The 21,634-nt window shown below is 40.7% G+C and overlaps 1 protein-coding gene across 1 annotated transcript; it reads right to left on the bottom strand.

The window, feature by feature from the left end:
• Positions 1–337: 337 nt before the first annotated feature.
• Positions 338–21,606, bottom strand: LOC103121779 (putative olfactory receptor 2I1). The gene is made up of 3 exons (XM_016192189.2): positions 21,539–21,606; positions 6,079–6,139; positions 338–1,345 (listed from the first exon to the last, which is right to left on the bottom strand). Exons 1-3 carry the CDS (start codon positions 21,604–21,606, stop codon positions 413–415), a joined length of 1,062 nt encoding a protein of 353 aa, XP_016047675.2. The 3' UTR covers positions 338–412.
• Between the last annotated feature and the right edge of the window lie 28 nt (positions 21,607–21,634).

Genomic DNA, 21,634 nt, shown 5'->3' with positions numbered 1-21,634 from the left:
TGAGGGGAGGGGGAGTTTAGATGCTGGTGCATGATGGTGGATGAGGACCTAGACAAGGGTGGGGTGGGGGGAGTGGTGAGAGTATTTTGCAGAAAACAGAAATTTTACAACAACTGTATCTACTGTAAACCACTAATCTCACCAATAATAATAATGAAAGGAGTGTCACGGGACCTTTTCCCTCCTCTCAAAACTTGCATCTACAAAGGATAGTTTTTTTTCTTCTTTCACTCATATGAACATTTCATGAGGGAAGGGATGTATCTTTTCCATTAACTTTGGATTCCCTGCGGGTAAACCTTGCAGATTCTCATAAAGAAGCTAACAGGCTGATGGTTAAACAGGTAAGACACCCCAAAGGGTCTGTGCATCCCGGGGTGCTGGGCTAACGTGTTTTCCCTTCCCCACCTTCTCACTGTCGGGTCTGCCCTCTCCCCAGAAGCCTCCTCGCGGCTCCCTTCACTTCCTTGTTCCTGAGGGTGTAAATGAGTGGGTTGAGGGCCGGCGTGACCACGGTGTAGAAAAGCGAGACGAATTTGCCCCGTCCTTGGTTGTAGCTGTGCGTGGGTTGCAAGTAGGTGTAAATGGCCGAGCCGTAGAACAGGCAGACGGCGGTTAGGTGGGACCCACAGGTGCCCAGCGCTTTCCCACGCCCCCCGCGCGTTCTCATGCCCCACACAGCGCGGGCCACGGCCGCGTACGAGGCCAGGATGACGGAAGACGGCAGCAGCAGGATGACCACGCGGGCCGCGAACATCTGGCGCTCGGTGGTATCGCGGCCGCCGCCGCAGGCCAGCTGCAGCAGCGCGGGCAGTTCGCAGATGAAGTGGTCCAGCCTCCAGGGCGCGCACAGCGGCCGCGCGCCTAGCAGCGCCGTCTGCGCCGCGGAGTTGGCGAGGCCGCCCAGCCAGGAGGCGCCCGCCAGGGCTCTGCAGAGCGGCGGCGAGGCCAGCGCGGCGTAGCGCAGCGGGCGGCACACGGCGGCCGCGCGGTCCAGCGCCATGACCGCCAGCAGGACGCACTCGGCCGAACCCAGCGCCAGCGATGCGCACAGCTGGGCCATGCAGCCGCCGCGCCGCAGCCGCAGCTCCCGGCCGCGCAGGGTGACCAGCAGCGGTGGCACCACGCTCGTGGTGAAGCCCGCGTCCACGAGGGCCAGGTGGCAGAGGAAGTAGTACATGGGAGTGTGCAGGCGCGGGTCGCGCACCACCAGCAGCACCAGCGCCGAGTTGCCGGTCAGAGTCAGGAGGTAGCAGAAGAGGACCAGGGCGAAGAGCACGGGCTGCAGGGAAGGGTAGTCCGCGAAGCTCAGCAGGAGGAAGACTTCCTCTGTGCTGTGGTTGACCTGAAGGAGGAAAACTCCCAGAATGTTTGTAAGGGTTGCATGCTGACTGTCCCTTACAAGCAAAGGGGATGGATCTAGGCCAGGTGCAGGTTAGTTGAGAGAAGGGAAAGAAACACATCCGACTACTGGATTGTAGTTTCATTTGCAGACGTGAAGCTTAACTGTCATGAAGTCAGAAGACTGCTACCTATTAGTATATTGTAGTAGATACATTACCAGCTTCTGTGAAGATGATAGTAGTGACTTTAATAGTTAATCAATTTTGATAGAGGTGAAGAGATGGCAAGGCAGAGAGAGAGATAGAGATAGGAAGAAAGGAGGAAAGAATGAATATGAAAAAAACCACACCATCGAAACTTCCTTCAGTGCAGTGGGGGCCAGCTAAGCAAGGCTCATACATATGGCAAAGCAGTGCATTATGCAAGTGATCTATTTAATTGTCCTCAAAGTCTTAATTTTAATAAATGGCTTGTGAGAGTCTACTTGGGTGTTGTGTCCAGTCTAATTTGTGTTCTTTCAACTGCTTCCCTGGTTCTAGGTATGTTTCCAAAGCCAAAGAAGCCTAATCTTCCTCCCACGTTGAAAACCATTCAGATAAAAATTTACTTCACTTCCGAATTTCCTTCCTGCTTCCTTTACATTGTTTTGTACCTAAAAATAAGTGTAATGCTCTGGATGTGGTTTAACCAATACTTGTTAGATGAGGACTATAACCTCCTTTGCTTGGGGTGCTTTCTGCTTATTAATATAACCCAACCACACTATTGATTACAGAGTTTTATTTATTTTTTACTTGCGGGGCTCAATGCAAATTGAGAGGGGAAGGGAGATAGGGAGAAAGGTAGACACCTGCAGACCTGCTTCATTGCTCCTGGAACATTCTGGAACTGCTGATGGGAAGGAGGGGCTTGAACTTGGGCCCTTGCATGTGGCAACATGTTTGCTCAGCTGGGTGTACCACCACAGGTTCCGTGACTACTGAGTTCTGATCATTTGTAGTCTGTTTCCTATTTTATGCCCTTAGTGTGATGATTGTCCATACTGATCAACTTATATGAATAGGTTTTAAATTAAATTACCTGAATAGAGAGAAAAGCAGTAAAATAAAATTCAAAAGATCTGAGTTCCACCTGACATGACTACATTTGTCTAGTTATTTAGTATATGTCACTTTATTTCCTTCCCCATTTTTTTATATGTAAAATGAGAAGTTTCAATTAGAAAGCCCATTATGTTCCTGTAATATCCCCCAGATCTAGTATATATATTATATGTAATATATAAATATGTTTTACATATTTATTTATAAATATATGCTAGATTAATATACTATATAAATAAATATACTATATATATAATATATACAAAACAAATGAAAAGGGCACACAGAAATATTTTAAAATGGTTTAAAAATAAATAGCTTTATTGGGGAAACTATTACAAGACATTTGTTACAAATGTATAGCGTCTTACCTCCCTGGTGGTGCACACCACCACCGATACCTTCCTCTCATAGTGCACTAACCATTAGCCTTTTCAACCACTGCTCTTTCTCCTCTCTTGTGAGTCCATGGTTCAGTTGCATTAGACCACAGCTAGTTTCACCTGACACAGAAACCTTTCCCCCTTGAGAGTGATGCTGACTCAGAATTCCTAATGATATAGGAAACCCTAACAACAAGCTGGATAAAACCTACACAAAATCTCTCCTTTTCATGTTTCCCAACAAGTGTCATTATATAAGTACCTTATTTTAAACATATTATTCACTATTATTAATTTTAAAAAAATCATAATTTCTTAAAATTTTTGTTTTTCAGGTTCTTCCATCCCCCACTTCAATCATATTTAATTTATTTAAAAAATATTTATTATTTATTTATTATTGTTGTATTGTAGTTATTGTTCTTATTATTGATGTCATTGTTGGATAGTACAGAGAGAAATGGAGAGAGGAGGGGAAGACAGAGAGGGGGAGAGAAAGACAGACACCTACAGACCTGCTTCACCGCCTGTGAAGTGACTCCCCTGCAGGTGGGGAGCCGGGGGCTCAAACTGGGATCCTTGCGCTTAGCACCACGTGTGCTTAACCCACTGCACTACCGCCTGTCTCCCCTATTTACTTATTTTTAAAAGTATCTTTATTTATTGTATAGAGACAGCCAGAAATCAGAGAGAAGGGGCTGATAGAGAGTGAGAGAGAGAGAGACAGAGAGATACCTGCAACACTGCTTCACCACTTGCAAAGCTTTCCCCCTGCAGGTGGGGACCAGAGGCTCGAACCCAGGTCCTTGTACATTATAACACATGTTCTCAACCAGATGCACCATCACCTGGCCTGTATAATATAACTTTAGAGAGAGAGGGACAGATAGAGGGAATAAGAGAGAGACACCAAAATTCTACTCAATTATTTATGGAGCTTCCTTGGTGCTGTCCTTGGTGTTTCCATGTGGTGCTAGGGATAGAACTCATGGTTTCCTTCATGATAAGACATACACTTTACCAACTGAATTATTTCCAAGATTCACTGTTCTCTAATTTTCTTTTTCACCCTCTCCTCCCCTCCCTCCCCTCCCTTCCCCTCCCTTTCCCTCCCTTCCCTTTCCCTTTATTTTCCCTTCCCTTTCCCCTCCTTTTGTTTTCGAGTACTATTCAGTTTTGGCTTAACCTGGTGATTGAAGCTGGGACCTTTGGTTCCTCAGGCACAAATGTCTGTTGAGTAAATCTTGTGTTATTTCCCTGGCCATAATTTTATTTTCATTAGGCAGAACTAGTATTTATTTATAACTAAGGACAAAGGTTTGAGAGAGTTAGACTGCCTGAGTTAAAATCTTAGTTCTTCTATTTCCTAGCTGAACAACCTTGGGCATATTCCTTAGCTTGTTTGTGCCCCAGTTTTCTCATAGAAAACAGAACCTCTAAGTTGAATTTAAGTCACAAAGTTCTTAGAACAGTGCCTGGTTCATTGGTAAAGAGTTAATTGTATTTATATATTTTCTTCAAGTTTGGGAGCTACTCTCTTTTCTAATGCAACTTTCTAGCCCTATTCTCAACTCTGACACAATCTTCGCAGACAATACTTTTAGTCTACCCTCATGCTATCTATATTACTCAAGAAAAAATTACTAAAGTCATGAACCTTTAGGAACATACCTGAAATGGACTTCCCAGCTTCTCTCCATCCTAAGATCCTTATTTTCATCTGCTCCATACCTACTTTTGGGTTCCTGTTTATTAAACATGTTGTTCTGTTTATATCTTACTACCTTTTAGCTGCCAAGTTACAGATGCTACTATGATTCCATCCTGACTTCTCTGGGCAGATGACCTCACCAATGTGTCCTAGAATCTCACCTCTTCAGAGCCCTACCCCACTAGAGAAAGATAGAAACAGGCTGGGGATATGGATCAACCTGCTAATAATGCTCATGTCCAGTGCAGTTGCAATTATGGACGTCAGAAATCCTATCTTCTGCACCCCAAAAGGAATTTTAGTGCATACCTCCAGTGGGGGAGAAATGATAGGAGGAAGAGGACCAGAGTGCTCTAAATTCCAATTCCATCAGGACCCGGAGAGAAAAAAAAAAAAAGGAAAAAAAGGAAGGACAGTTGGAAGTAGCAATAGGTATAAGTATGACTTAGAAAGGAAGAAAAGGCAGGACCATAAGAAAAAAAGGCAAATATATATAAATATACATAGATAGTTATAGATATAATAGTCACCCCATATATGTGACCTTGGGAGAACTACTGCAGTTTCCCAATGGAGGGAGTGAGGACACAGAACTCTGGTGTTGGGAATGGTATGGAGTCATACCTCTGTTATCCCATAATTGTGTAAATCAATATTAAATTACTAAAAAGAAAAAAGAAGAACAGTGTCTGGCATGTAGTAGGTATTAAGTAAATGTTAGTTATTATCATCCTTATCTCACAAGTCAAGAAACAGGTGTTTAGAAACCCCTAAACTGGGTAGTGACAGAACCGGTAATCAAATATGTATTTCTTTTCATGTACTACTGCTAATCTTTATTCGTATGCTAATCAGGGGCTACTCCTATTTTATAGAGTAAGGTAATCAAAAAACATGCCCACACTCACACAATTTTAAAATGTTTATCAGGATTTTGACCCAAATCTAACTTAATTCTTAGACCCTTGTTGTTTTTATAAACAAAGCTGTAATGTGATAGGAGTAATGTAAAAAGGTGGTATCCAGACTTGTAGTTCAATGGGATGTTGATATGTTTATATATATCTCAACTTCTCTAATTCCGTGTTTACATGGGCATACATCAGTTCAACCAGAAAGCCTTAAACTATTCCATGACAAGTATTCCAAACTCTGAAAACAGGCATTGTAATCAAATTGCACAGACAATACCTTTACTACATGAATATACAACCCCCTCAACGCACATGCGTACATATTCCATAATTCCTCTCAAGCACCTAGAAGACAAACTTACTGTAAAAATGTTTTATGTGTTCCTAATTCACACCTGGTATTTTAGAATGCAAGGCTATATTTTTTCCTAGGGTGACCTAATAACAAACCTACCTTCATGTTTTGTTCTCTGGCATTAATATTCAGGCCTTTACTTTCCAAAAGAGAGGTTCTTTTACTTCTGTTCTGAATTCTCTTTGTGCTAAATGGTAGTGGGAAGGATGAAAGAAAGATATGATCACATGATGATTTCTGGACTAGGTGCCTAAGATAAATTAGTTACTTCAGTGGGTAGAAGTGAGTGGTCGTACTCTCGCTTGTCAGCAGAGGAATGAATAGAATACCTTTGGAAAATAAACCGACTTAGTCCTATGAAATATGGCAGAAATGGTGGGTCCCAGAGAAGCCTATCATGGGAACAGGCAAGACTGAACCTTGTTGGTGGCAACAAATCAGCGTTGGCTCATGGTACTATCTAAAGTAATCTTCCTGACTTTAAAGGGCATACCAGTTATGGAGGAGAAAAGATGTTGCTAAGTCTTCTCACTAGAGAGGAATCAAGGGAAATCAATTGGAATCAACTCCAGAGGATGGGACTCTGGGGAGTCTATGTCCCACTTCCATAATTAGTGCTTTGTATAGAAGTGTCCAGAGAGGAGTCCCCCTGAGTGAAGAAGGAAAAATTCTGGAGGGAAAGGTCCTTTTATATTATGTGTCCCTAGTAGTGGTGGAGGCCAGAGGCAGAATAATTCCTTTTCTCTGCTGTTGCTATTGCTGATTTTATCTGGTTTGGAATTGTAATCTTTGAGTGAGTTTAAGCAAGTCATTCAACGTCTTCCCAATTCTCAAGGTCATTCTCTGTAGAACACAGAAAACAGTGTTTGTGAGAGTTGTTAGATTTGAGGGGTTCATACTCAGGTTTAGATGCCATTTTGTTGTTACAGTGGGAATAACAGTGCTTTACTTTCATACTAACTTTCAGGTATATAGTGCACTATTATCTATAGTCATCATTACTGTTTATTATAACCCAAGAGCTTCCTCATTTTATAAATGCAAGTTTGTACTATTTGACCAATATATTCCCATATGACCCATACCCTAGTCTCTGATAATCACCATTCTCACATCTATATTTATGAGTTCAAAGTTTTTAAATATTAGATAAATATTAGATCATAAGATCATGAAGTATCTGTCTTTCTTTGGATGATAATGCTGTCAGGGCACAAATGACTGAATAACAGTCTACTGTGTGCATACACATAAACCCTTACACACATGTATTAGTATTCACTGATTCTATTATTATAAGCAATTAGCAATAAATATGGGTGCGTGTATGTCTCTTCAATTCAATGTTTTTGCATTTTTTGGTAAATACACAGGAAGGGTATAACTGAATCTCTATATTTTTTATTTTTATTAGTGATTTAATGATGATCAACAAAATTGTAAGATAATTCCACACAGTTCCCACCACCAGAGTTCTGCATCCTATCCCCTCCATTAGAAATTTCCCTATTTTTTTTTTAATAGGCCCCATTTAAGTGTGACTTCCTTTCCAAGTCACACTACACCTATTATTACATCCAAATATCACTCCCACTTTTCTCCTCCCTCTCCAGTTCCTGCTGTAGTTGGAGTTCAGAGCCCCCCTGGTTCAATTCTCCCCCACTAGGAGTATGGATCAAAATTCTTTTTGGGATGCAGAAAGTGGGAGTTCCAGCTTCTGTAATTGCTTCTCCACTGGACATGGGTGTTGGCAGGTTGATCCATACCCCTAGCCTGCTCCTATCTTTTCCTAGTGAGGCAGGGTTCTGAAGTGTCAGTGAGGTTCCAAGACACATTAGTGAGACCATCTGCCCAAGTAAGTCAGGATGGAATCAATACCTTTTATTTCTTTATATTAATTTTTGTAGCCTGCTATCTTACTATTTTGACTAATGATATCTAGGAGCTTTCTTTTTTATTTTTTATATTTATTTATTCCCTTTTGTTGCCCTTGTTTTATTATTGTAGTTATTATTGTTGTTGTTGATGTCATTCATTGTTGGATAGGACAGAAAGAAATGGAGAGAGGAGGGGAAGACAGAGAGGGGGAGAGAAAGACAGACACCTGTAGACCTGCTTCATCACCTGTGAAGCGACTCCCCTGCAGGTGGGGAGCCGGGGGCTCGAACCGGGATCCTCATGCCTGTCCTTGCACTTTGCGCCATGTGCACTACTGCCTGACTCCCTGAGCTTTCTTTTTAAAATTAATTAATTAATTAATTAACTAATTTTGGTTAGAGATAGAGATTGAGAGGAAGTGGGGAGTTAGAGAGGGAGAGACATCTGAAGCACAGCTTCACTGCTTGTTAAGATTCTCCCCACTCCCCACCAGATGGGGACTGGGGGCTTGAATCTAGGCCCTTGAGCACTGTAATATGCATACTTTATCGGGTATGCCACCACCTGGCACCTCTGTTGGTTTCTTTCGGCCTTTCTAGACATACGCTTTACCATTTGCAAGCAATGATAATTTTATTTTTCTTCCAATTTGAACCCCTTTTAAATCTCTTTTTCCTGCCTAATTTCTTCCAAGATCAGATGAGATCAGCCATGCTCAGGGTTGTATGGCCATAGACTCTTGCCTAATTTCCTTTTTTATTCTGCCTAATTTCTATGGCTGTAATTTCCAAGATTATTTTGATAGTGGTGGTAATAGTGGACAGCCTTGCTTTGTTCCTGATCTAACAGAGAAAGCTTTTAGTTTATTACCATCTTGTGCCTCTTCTTACCCCAACCATGCATGAGCACCTACCTGAGGCTGCATATGTCTCAGCTGTAGTAGGTAGATTTTGTTAAGGTCTATAGTTACAGCTATTTGTTGTTTTGGAGGGGATCTGATCCATTCCCTGTTACTCCATGGCCATGCCTCCTGGAAGTTCAACTATCAGAGAATTTGCTCAGTTTTGATAGCTACCATGGAGTTGGACAAAAATATTGTCTGAGAGGCTAGAAATGGACCTACCCTATGATCCTGCAATTCCTCTCCTGAGGATAGGTCCTGAGGAACCCAACACACCCATCCAAAAAGATCTGTGTACACATATGTTCTTAGCAGCACAATTTGTAATAGCCAAATCCTGGAAGCAACCCAGGTGTCCAACAACAGATGAGTGGCTGAGCAAGTTGTGGTATATATATTTACACGATGGAATACTACTCAGCTATTAAAAATGGTGACTTCACCGTTTTCAGCTTATCTTGGCTGGACCTTGAAAAATTCATGTTAAGTGAAATAAGTCAGAAACAGAAGGATGAATATGGGATGATCTCACTCTCAGGCAGAAGTTGAAAAACAAGATCAGAAGAGAAAACACAAGTAGAACGTGAACTGGAACTGGTGCATTGCACCAAAGTAAAAGACTCTGGGGTGGGTGGGTGGGGGGAGAATACTGGTCCAAGAAGGATGACAGAGGACCTAGTGGGGGTTGTACTGTTATATGGAAAACTAGGAAATGTTATGCATGTACAAACTATTGTATTTACTGTCAAATATAAAACATTAATTCCCCAATAAAGAAATTAAAAAAATATATCGTCTGAGAAAATGGTATCAGAGTAGAGAAAAGGGCAAGAAAGTTGGATTAGGGTGGAGAGTAGCTCCCATTCTTGAAAAAAAATCTATGAATAAAATAAACTGTTTACCTCACTGATCTGACCTAGGGACCATATCTATTCATATTTAGCACAGGAACCTGTGTAACCTCTGTGCCCTTGTCAGTCTGAGCTCACAGTCCATGGTCATAGCTAGGAACACTTTAGGCTGCACTCATTTCAGGACCAGTCTTCCTCTAGTAGCAGTGTAGGTTGACCCAGCCTCCCTTTGAAGAGTGGGGCATTCCCTACTATTGCTGCTCTACAGTGAGGGCAAGGTCCTTTGAAGGCCTACAAGAGGGTTTTTATGATGATGTTCCTGATGGAAGTGACCAGTGATGATGGTATACTACAACTTCTCTTTCTAATCATTTGTCAGTGGGTATTGAGGTTGACTAAATGTTTTAGATATTTTGAGTAACACTGCTATGAACCTGGATGTGCAGATATACCTTTGAATTAGTGTCTTCATATCCTCTGGATACATGAAGTATTTCCCTTTAATTTTTTAGCTTTATTTATTTATTTTGATAGAACAGAAAGAAATTGAGAAATACACCTGCAGCACTGCTTCATAGTTTGGGAAGCTTCCTCCCTGCAGGTAGGACTGGGGGCTGGAACCTGGGTCATTGTGCATGGTAACATCTGCACTTAACCAAGTGTACCACCATACAGCCCCTTTCCAGTTTTTTAAAAGAAATACTAAACCATTTTCTGTAGAGACTGTACTTATTGATTTATTTTCTACCAAGGGAAAAGAATAGGCACTGGAGCTTAGTGCTGAATGAAGAATCCACCACTCCCTGTAGCCATTCCCCCTCCCTTTTTTGTCTTACTTGATGGGACAGAGAGACATTAGGAGGGTATGCTAGAGAAAGAGAGAGACAGAGAGACACCTGCAACACTACTTCACTCTTTCTGAAGCTTTTTCCTTGCAGGTGGGGACTAAGAGCTTGAACCCACGTAGGTAACATGTGTGTTCAATCCGGTGTGGCTCTGTCTACCTTCATTTACTTAATTTTTTTTTCTTTGTCGGGGGATTAATGGTTTATAGTCAACAGTAAAATACAGTAGTTTGTACATGTGGAACATTTCTCAGCTTTCCACATGACAATTCAACCCCCTCTAGGTCCTCCTCTGCCAGCATGTTCTAGCACCTGAACCCTTCCCCGTGACCCCAGAGTCTTTACTGTGGTGCAGTACACCAAACCCAGTCCAATTTATGCTTTGTGTTTTATTATTTTTTCAACTTCTTTCCCATTTAAATTTTTTTGTTTTAAGGAATATTATTTTACTCAAAGTTTCAAAACCAGATTAGTCTTATTATAAAATTCTATTAGTCTATTTATAAATTATGTCAATCAAAGTATCAAATGTATATCACATACAATAAATGTCTTATGTTAATTTAGTTTGGGGTCTTTTTCTCCCATTTAGGTATGAGATGAGTTTTAGTATCAGAGATATTTAATTTATAATAGAAATAGTCTAACTACTTTCTCTGTTTTTTTTTTTAAATTTTATTTATTTTAGTGAATGAGAGAAAGGTGCCAGATCACAGCTTACCTCTGGCTGATGGTGATGCTGGGGATTGAATCTGAGTCTTTTTGCACAACCATTATACTCTTTCCCCAGCTCTAAATACTATTTATGTTAAAAGGCAAAAGTAAAGGGTTCTGAATTCAATCAGAAACCATTTTGGGCTTGCAAAAATAGTTCACTTGGATAGTGTGTTGCTTCGTCATGTACTTGAACCAGGTTCAAACCCAGCTCCCACTGTATTGAAGGAAGCTTGGGTGCTGTGGTCTCGCTCTCTAGCTCTGCATCTTATGTCTCTCTCTTTATTAAAAAATTAATAAGGAGATAGGTGATGGTGTACTCAGTTGAGTTTGCATGTTACCTACCGTGTTCAGGGACCTTGATTCAAAATCCTGGTCCCCACCCTGAGAGGTGAATCTTTATGAGTAGTAGAGTAGTAGTAGAAACATGCATATGTTTCTTTACCTCTCTCCTTTTTTTTTTTTTTCTTCTTCTTCTTTTTTAGTATCTCCTTATTGGGGGATTGCTGGTTTGTAGTCAACAGTAGAATACAATAATCTGTACATGTGTAACATTTCCACATAACAATACAACCCCCTCTAGGTCCTCCTCTGCCATCATATTTCAGGACTTGAACCCTCCCCCCACCCCAGAGTCTTTTACTTTGGTGCAGTACACCAAACACAGTCCAAGTTATGCTTTGTGTTTTCTTATTTTTCAGCTTTTTTCCCATTTACATTTTAAGGGCCCTGTACAAAAGAGTTTTCTTCTCTCTCTCTCTCTCTTTCTCCCTACCAGAGCACTGCTCAGCTCTGGTTTATGGTGGTGTGGGGATTGAACCTGGGACTTCCAGAGTCTCAGGCACTAGAGTCCTTTTGCATTATGTTATCTACCCCTGCAGAGTTCTTTTTTCCCTCTACATTCTCACTAATACTTGTTTCCAGTTTTTTTAAAATTAATTTTCCATTCTCAAAGATCTGAAATAATTTTGTAAAACAATATGAAAGAAAGATAAATAGTAATTACTTAAAAAATAACTAAAACATAGGAAAGGTGCTGAATTTTAGTAGTTCAACTTCAGCACTTAGTAAGTTCTGAAATGCAATAGGTATTAAAAGTGATAAAGTGTTGCTAGAAGATGATTATGCAAAAATACTTTCAGACCTGAGGCTCTGATGTTACAGGTTCAATCCTAGAAACCATCATAAGCCTAGGGTGTTCTTTGCTCAGTCTTCCACTTGGAAAAGCAGATTTTCTGTAGTTAAAAGTTATTATGTTGGGAGCTGCTGGAGCTCATGTGGGTTGGCTCTCAGCCAGAAAGGTAAACGACTGGTTCTCTCTTGCTCGTTCAAGAGATGACGTAAAATAGAGACAAGAGGCACCGGGGAGAATTGAGGCACTCTCACTTAATGGCAGATGAACATGGGTTTAAATAGAGGTACAGACAAAGAACATTTTTCAAATATGTCAGAAATTACAGGTTTCTTAAAGGTCAGCTTGCCCCTATGGTAGGGGGCTGGTACGACAGGAATTGATGAGATACATAAAGGTCAAGACAATTATTCTCCATGATGCAAGCAACTTAATTATCCAAAGGTATTTGAGAGAAACATAGGGGTTAAACCAGCAGGGTGAGATAGAGAGAAGATAGACAGAGCATGGTGGTTATCAGAGCTATAAGGAAATAAAGTTTGGAGTTTCACTGACTGATGTCAGAGAGGTGTTTGATGCAGTATGCTTTCTCTAGTGATCAAAAGTGAGGTGATTGTGTGAACTCTGGGTGACTATGTGAACTCTGAATGAACCTTAAGGCAGGCAGCCATGTGGCCTGCAGTTAATGGGGAGAGGCAGTGAGGTTTCTGTGGGCTTGAGAGTCTGAAAGGGAAGAACTAAGTCTGAGAGACTGTTTTCCCCCTTTGCTCATCTCAGTGAGAGAGACGAACAAGGGGGTGTCTTTCCCAGACCTCCATCCAAGGATGGGGGGAGTTTTCCCTAAGCTCTATCAAGCTTACACATAGCCCCACAGGGTGCCAGGCAGTGGCACACTGGGTTAAGCGCACATAGTACTAAGCCTAAGGGCAAGTGCAAAGATCCTGGTTTGAGCTCCTGGCTCCCCACCTGTAGGGGGTTTGCTTCACAAACAGTGAAGCAGGTCTGCAGGTGTCTATTTTTCTCTCTCCTTCTCTGTCTTCCTGTCCCCTCTCAATTTCTCTCTGCCCTATCCAAAGGACAAATAAATAAGTAAGAATAAAAAAATGGCCCCAGAAACAGTGGATTCATAGTGCAAGCACCAAGCCCCATGGATAACACTGGAGGCAAAAAAAAAAAATTAATTACCTTATTCTACTGGACTCATCTTCTAGAGATGGGAGTTGCTTATGTGTTAGTTATGTACAGCCACTAAGCAATGAATTATTTTTTTTCTGGAAGAAAAAATTAATTTAAAACTTGTGGTTTGTGGAAGTCCTCATTTCTTTTTTTTTTCTTTTTCATTACATAGTATTTATTTATTTATTTATTTATTTAAAAAAGGAGACATTAACAAAACTGTAGGATAGGAGGGGTACAACTCCACACAATTCTTACCACCAGATCTCTATATCCCATCCCTCCCCTGATAGCTTTCCTATTCTTTATCCCTCTGGGAGTATGGACCCAAGGTCATTGTGGGTTGTAGAAGGATGAAGGTCTGGCTTCTGTAATTGCTTCCCCGCTTAACATGGGTGTTGACTGGTCGATTCATACTCTCAGCCTGCCTCTTTCTTTCCCTAGTAGGGTGGGTCTCTGGGGAAGCAGAGCTCCAGGGCACATTGGTGGGGTCGTCTGTCCAGGGAAGTCTGGTTGGCATCATGATGGCATCTGGAACCTGGTGGCTGAGTAATGAAGCTGAAAGGGTGTCATTATACACCTGATGTCTCTGGATACAGTCTGAAGTGAAGCATGTTGAGGCAGCACTCGTTGTGATTAGGTTGTGATTGGCAGATGCAATATTATTTGATATGAATTGAGAGAAGCATGCAGGAAAGTGCACCCCACCCTAAGGTTCCAGGACTGGGGGAAATATAGGCTCTGTGGTGGAAATGTGATGTTCCTGCTGTCTTAGGGTTCAAGAAGACATTTCTTTTTTTTTAAAAAAAATTTATTATCTTTATTTATTGGATAGAGACAGCCAGAAATCAAGAGGGTGATAGAGAAGGAGAGATATGGAGAGACACCTGTAGCACTACTTCACTACTCGCAAAGCTTTCCTCTTGCAGGTGGGGACCAGGGGCTTGAACCTAGGTCCTTGAGCATTGTAACCTGCACTCAACCAGGTACGCCACCACCCGTCCCTCTCATTTCTTTTTCTAAATGAATCATTTGGAACAGTTCCACTTTTCTGTGGAGTTGTCTTAAATTATTGTTTATAAACTTTTACCTTGGCTAATTTTCCTGAAAATTCAAGAACCTACCAATTTCTGGGACGAGGCCTCCCCTCACCCCCCATGCTTTTGACTCTTCTTTCTAAAATGTTAAGTTGTTTCTACCACATGGCCATGGCTGACATGGGTAACTGCATCTACTTAATCCTGATACAATGTAGGGAATTGAGCAAAGGTTTAGGACAGTAGTTTCAGATTTTAAATTGGATTCTATACAGAAAATTCCTGACTCAAGAAGTTTGGGGTGGCTCCTGAGAATTTACATTTTGAAGTTCCTGCATGGTGTAATTGTTGTGCTTTCTGAGGACTGTACTTTGAGGACCAACTGTCCCAGTATAATGAAAGGCCAATTGTTTGAACTCCCAGCTCTGATCACTGCAGTTCCTATTTGATTCCAAATATAAATTGATTGGGTGTTCCAGTCTGTGCAAACTATTGAAAAGATGGAGAACAGTCTATTACATGCTGTCTAGCCATGACAGAGGTTTTTTTTTTTGTAAAATTGCTAACTTGTCCTAGTAATTTGTTAGGAAAGAAAAGGGAGAGGGAAGGGGAAGAAGAGAGAAAGGAGTAGGAGAGAGATATTATGAGGTCTTGTTTACCTAAATTAGAGAAGTTATTTCATTAACTAGGGTACTATTGGGACATGGACAAGCAAGCTCAGCCGTCTTTCTATATTTTGGAATTTTTCTTTTCTTTTTGGCTTGTTTCTCATCATTCCCTCTTTGTCTGGGTTTCAAGTTCTGTACTTTCTGGTTCCTAGAACTCTCTCTTAATGCTCTAAATGTACATGACTAGGTAATACACAATTCTCTCTCTTTTTTTTCTCTTCTGTCCTCAGGGTTATTGGTGGGGCTCAGTGCTTGCATTATGAATCCACTACTCCAGAAGGATACTTTTTCCCTTTTGTTGCCCTTTTTGTTTATTGCTGTTGTTATTATTATTATTGTTATTGCTGTCATTGTTGTTGGATAGAACAAACAGAAATGGAGAGAGGAGTGGAAGACAGAAGCGGGGGGAGAAAGATAGACACCTACAGACCTGCTTTACCACTTGTGAAGCAACCCCTCCACCTGCAGGTGGGGAGCCCAGGGCTTGAACTGGGATCCTTATGCCTGTCTGTGCGCTTTGCACCATGTGTGCTTAACTCGCTGTGCTACTAACCAGCCCCCACCCAAATTTTTAAAGTCTAACATTATCTCTACTCTAGGGAGTTTGTGAACTTTTAAGAGTATCTTTTAGACATCTGGTCAGGTGGTTTTATGTGTTCAATACGTGTGTCTGTTGAGGACAGCCTTCTAATAACATTAAAGATATTGATGAGCCTTTCTCTTTTTTGGAAAATATATTATCCAGCTAGGGAGATGATGGCCCTGTGTAAGAAAATTCAACTTTAGGTAATATCTTCTAGATTATATGCTGGGTGTTTGGATGTAGTTCACACTACTAATGAGAATTAACTAAAAGGAGAGATTAGTTTTAAAATTATACTGGATTTGTGGAGCAAGTGTCATTTGTTATGTAACTAACCACTCTTGAGCTAAGGCTTTTGGTAGTAGCTTCTAATCATAAAATTACATCCTGATGCAGGGTGTAAAGACAGAACTTGGAAACTAATTAGAGCAGGAATGATGAGAAACTGGCCAAAATCACAAAGTAAGCGTCCTGAAATGTAGAAAGATAGCTAAACTTGTCTAGCCATGTGCCAGTTGTGCCCCAGTAAACAACACAACTTCTCTTGGGTGAACAAAACCTCACTGGGAATTTTTTCATCTTTGCTGTGTGTGTTTTTCAACTTGGGTGGTGACCAGAATTTTAGGTTACCTGGTACTCATCAGCTCCCAGGTTGTATATAAGAGTTAAGGTTTGATATGTGGCTAGGACTTCATTCTGGATAGTTGTCACTCTGTCCAGTCTCAACGGCTAGCAGAGGGGCAGAACGTGGCAAGCTGGCAAGCGAATGCTCATCTCCAAGTCTGCCCCCAGGGTCTGTTACTATGGAAACTGATTTCCAATATGGAGTTCATCTGAACTGCTCTAAGCAGGATACTGGCATCAGTAGGGCTGCCCCAAGACTGTCTACTCCCCCTGTACAGTTTTTTAAAAAATTTAAAATCAAATTTACAGTTTTTTTTAAATTTTAAAATTAAAAATTATGGTGGGAATAGGGATTTGACCTGAGACTCTGGAGTCTCAAACATAATAAGCATTTTGCATAACAATTATTTCTATCTCCCCAACCCCACTGAACAGTTTTTTTTTAAAATTTTTTATTTAAGAAAGGATTAGTGAACAAAAACATAAGGTAGAAGGGGTACAACTCCACACAATTCCCACCACCCAATCCCCATAATCCCCCCCCTCCCATGGTAGCTTTCCCATTCTCTAGCCCTCTGGGAGCATGGACCCAGGGTCGTTGAGGGTTGCAGGAGGTAGAAGGTCTGGCTTCTGTAATTGCTTCCCTGCTGAACATGGGCGTTGAGTGGTCAGTCCATGCTCCCAGTCTGCCTCTCTCTTTCCCTAGTAAGGTGTGTCTCTGAGCTCCAGGACACATAGGTGGGGTCTTCAATCCAGGGAAGCCTAGCCAGCATCCAGGTGGCATCTGGAACCTGGTGATTGAAAAGAGAGTTAACATATGAGGCCAAACAATTTGTTGAGCAATCATGGATCCCAAGCTTGGAATAGTGGAGAGGAAGTGTTAGGGAGGTACTCACTGCAAATTCTAGTGTACTTCTGCTTTCAGGTATATATTTTGCAGTAGTTTATGGATACATGTGCACATAAGCTCTCTCTCACAGAAACTGGTGTATATCTAGATTATGGGACTTTGTTAGAAAGTGAACTACCTGAGATGAAATTAGAGTGTACTATAAAAGGAAAGGTCTCACCCGAGTAATGAAGTTGAAGGGTTGTCATTCCACACGTGAAGTCTCTGGATACAGTCTGAGGTGAAGCATATTGAGGTGGCAATCGTTGCTTTTGAACAGTTTTTAATTGCCCATTTTATGCTGAAAAGCTGTAGGAATAGAATTGGGGTGCTGGGATTTCAGTATAGCCTGCCTTCTCACTCGCCTGATTGGAGTTCCCTACTAGGTCTCTTCTAGTTGTGGATTGTTGTGCGGTGGAAGGTTTTTCTTCTTGAGGGAAGGTTGTCTCTCTGTGTCTTCACTGCCTTTATATCTCTAAATGTGAAATTCTGTTTCTATGTGAATTTTTCTGCCCTTGCTGTAGGTTTGTGGTTAATGCTAGGAAGAGGGAGACACAGGCTCTTCCATCTTGATTTTGCCCCTCATTTTTGATGTTTAAAGTCTTAACCCCAGGCACCATTCTCATGGGGCAGAAGGTGAGAGAGTAACCACTTATTAACTCTTCACCTTAGTGTTTTGAACATTTTCCTACGTTACATTGGTGTTTCATAATTCCATGAGAATAATAATCATATCCTTAACCAAACAGCAATAACTGCCCAGGTGGAATCACCTGGTCAGTGTTCACTTGTGTCAAACAACAATAGCACATGAGAGTCTTCAATAAGTGCTTTTATATTTATTCACCGATTATTTATTTATTTATTTATTTATTTATTTATTTATTTATTTTGGTAGCTATGGCTTCATAGATATAAGTCAATTTTTTTTCAGTTAGAATAAGAGAGGAAGACTTAGACTTTATGAGAATTATGGTGATTATCAGAGTGGATAGGTAGGGGCATAAGACTTTGATGGTGGGTGTGAAATATACCACATATATGTAAAAGTGAAACGTGCTCCTAAAATCTTGTGATTTTGTAAAACACTGTTAAATCACTAATAATAATAATATTACTTAACAAGAGAGACAGGGAAAAGGGGAAAGATATTACAGCTCCAAACTTTTCCTTAGTGGAGTCACGCACATAGTAACGTAGTGACCCTTCCAGGTGAGCTATCTTGCCACAACAGATGACTGGTTTATGGAGTTATGGGATATATATTCCATAGAATATTATTCTGCAAACAAAAAATATGATTTTGTGTCCTTTAAGGCAGAACAGACAGAATTGGAGGAGGTTATGCTTAGTGAAATAAATAGAGAATGAAAGTCAATTACCAGATGGTTTTACTCATATGTGGAATCTAAGAACTTGATAAACAAAACAAAACAGAAGCAAGCAAGCTGTTTTCTTTTTCTTTTATTTATTTATTTATTCCCTTTTTGTTGCCCTTGTTGTTTTATTGTTGTAGTTATTGTTGATATCTCTGTTGTTGGATATGACAGAGTGAAATCGAGAGAAGAGGGGAAGACAGAGAGGGGAAAGAAAGATAGACACCTGCAGACCTGTGAAGCAACTCCCCTGCAGGTAGGGAGCCAGGCACTTAAACTGGGATCCTTACACTGCCAGTCTATGTGCTTTGCCCCACCTGCACTTAAGCCATTGTACTACTGTCTGCAAACTGATTTCTAAGACTTATGAGAAGACTTCCGGAGGCGGGGCTACAGAGTAGTAGCAGCAGCAGCTTTCCTCTTCACTCCTCTCCTCTCTCTGGTCAACTGGGAAGGAGACCACCTGGGACTGCAACAAGACAGGACTAGAACTACTTTGGGAACCCATCAAATCACCAGTGAGTGCAAACATGTGTGGCTTGTGGACAGAGAGGAGCTCTAAAGAGAGATGCCTGGGGCTAGAGCTCTTATCTACTCCTGAGTGGCTGGTAACAGTCTGATAGTTTGCTGGTTGTAGTGCCAACTCCAGTCCGTTTTACCAGAAAAAGACTGATGAGGGGAGGAGAGGACTCCCCTAAGGCTCACCAAATGCAACTGTGAGCCTCCACTGCTACTGCCCCTTGGAGGCTGGAGTAGTAGTGGGGAGGCCCTGTGCAGAGACATCAAGGGGCAGAGAACTGGCTGGGAACCTCAGGAGAAGATCTATACCCTGTGGACTAGAGGTGGGGCTGTATAGTGGGAACCTTTCCACATATTAAGTTCCAAGTGGATCAAGGACTTGGATGTTAGACTAGAAACTATCAGATACTTATAGGAAAATATTGACAGAACTCTTTTATATACATTTTAAAGACATCTTCAATGAAATGAATCCAATTACAAAGAAGACTAAGGCAAAAATAAACCAATGGGGCTACATCAAATTAAAAAGCTTCTGCACAGCAAAAGAAACTACAGTCCAAACAAAGAGGCCCCTTAGAGAATGAGAGAAGGTCTTCACATGCCATATATCAGACAAGAGGCTAATACCAAAATATATAAAGAGCTCACCAAACTCAACAACAAGAAAAAAAATGACCCCATCCAAAAACAGGGAGAGGACATGGACAGACTATTCACCACAGAAGAGATCCAAAAGGCCAACAAACATATGAAAAAATGCTCCAAGTCATTGATTGTCAGAGAAATACAAATAAAGACAACAACGAGATACCATTTTACTCCTGTGAGAATGTCATACATCAGAAAAGGTAACAGCAGCAAATGCTGGAGAGGTTGTGGGGTCAAAAAAACTCTCCTGCACTGTTGGTGGGAATGTAAATTAGTCCAACTCCAGTGGAGAGCAGTCTGGTGAACTTTCAGAAGGCTAGAAATGGACCTACCCTATGATCCTGCAATTCCTCTCCTGGGGATATATCCTAAGGAACCCAACACACGCATCCAAAAAGATTTGTGTATACCTATGTTCATAGCAGCACAATTTGTAATAGCCAAAACCTGGAATCAGTCCAGATGTCCAACAACAGATGAGTGGCTGAGCAAGTTGTGGTATATACACATAATGCAATACTAATCAGCTATAAAAAATGGTGACTTCACCGTTTTCAGCCTATCTTGGCTGGACCTTGAAAAACTGATGTTAAGTGAAATAAGTCAGAAGCAGAAGGATGAATATGGGATGATTTCACTCTCAGGCAGACGTTGAAAAACAATATCAGAAGAGAAAACACAAGTAGAACCTGAACTGGAACTGGTGTATTGCACCAAAGTAAAAGACTCTGGGGTGGGTGAGTGGGTGGGAAGATTCAGGTCCTGGAAAATGATGGCAGCGGACCCAGTGGGATTGTATTGTTATATGGAAAACTGGTAAATGTTATGCATGCACAAACTATTGTATTTACTATTGAGTGTAAAACACTAATCCCCCAATTAAAAAAAAGAAAAAAAATAATTCTGTGATACACAATCACATTGCATTTCTTCAAATTGTGGAAATATTCTCGTATAATTAACAGTAAATATTGACATTGGTGATATTAATTCATTAATTTCTTTCAAAGCAAAAGAACAAGAAACATCTTTAGAAAGAAAAGGAAATGTTGATTATTTTGCATTATGCATCCTTTGGTAAAAATAAATATAGCAAGTTTGGTGTTGATACTTAACATTTTATGCTGAAAATTCTTTAAAATCCCTAAGTAAACACAGGATATTTTTAACTGTTGTTACTATAGGCAAGGCCTTGCTACAGATGGAAAAGTCAGTTCCAGGGAGGCTAATATCTGCTTTATTTTTATCCAATATGGCAGCCATTAGCTACATGTCACTGTTGGATGCTTGAAATATGCCTAGTCTGAATTGAGATACTACCTATCTCTATCCAAAAAGTAAAGATAAATAATAATAATAAAAAAGAATTAGCAATGATTTTTTTCTACTTCAGTATCATTTTATTGTGGCAATGCTGATCTACAGGATTGCTATTGTTACTAAGGGTACATGTCTACATTTCTCCAAGATAGGTATCAGTACATTTTATTCAAAACTGATTCTCTCTCTCTCTCTTTTATCCAGGGCACCACTCAGCTCTAGTTTATGGTGGTATGAGGGATTGAACCCAGGATTTAAAAGCCTCAGGCTTGAGTGTCTCTTTGCAAAATCATTATGCTCCAAAACTGATTCTCTTAACCACTATGTTTTACCGCTTCTTCTGAGAGCTTGATTTTACTGTAATTCTTTTGGTCGCTCCTCATTTTATAGGAACTTTTCTTCTTGCCTGATCATTTATTTAGTTAGGTATAATTTTATGTGTTAATGTGCTAATTAGCAGTACACCAAGAAACAAATCTCTTACTTAGGATTTATAAATATCAAATAACTTTTAAAATATCAAATAAATTAAAGGATTATAACTGAATTTGGAAATTTTATTACCTTGATAGCCCAGTGGGAATGACATTTTGTAATTTTTCCCTACTTGTTAGCTTGCTCATCTTGTACATCCTGGGCTTCTTGTTTCTTTGTTACATC

This window comes from Erinaceus europaeus, chromosome 4 (assembly GCF_950295315.1).
Source record: "Erinaceus europaeus chromosome 4, mEriEur2.1, whole genome shotgun sequence".
Lineage (NCBI taxonomy): Eukaryota > Metazoa > Chordata > Mammalia > Eulipotyphla > Erinaceidae > Erinaceus > Erinaceus europaeus.
This window is presented reverse-complemented; position numbering and strand designations above follow the sequence as displayed.

Bases quoted from the DNA above. Each gene is read 5' to 3' on its own strand.
- LOC103121779 (XM_016192189.2), bottom strand. From the start codon at position 21,606: ATGTACAAGATGAGCAAGCTAACAAGTAGGGAAAAATTACAAAATGTC. The intron at 6,140-21,538 runs GTAATAAAATTT...TATTTTCCAAAG, and splicing joins ATTCCCACTGGGCTATCAAG to GTATTCTATTCATTCCTCTG. The intron at 1,346-6,078 runs GTAACTAATTTA...TTCCTCCTTCAG, and splicing joins ACTCACTTCTACCCACTGAA to GTCAACCACAGCACAGAGGA.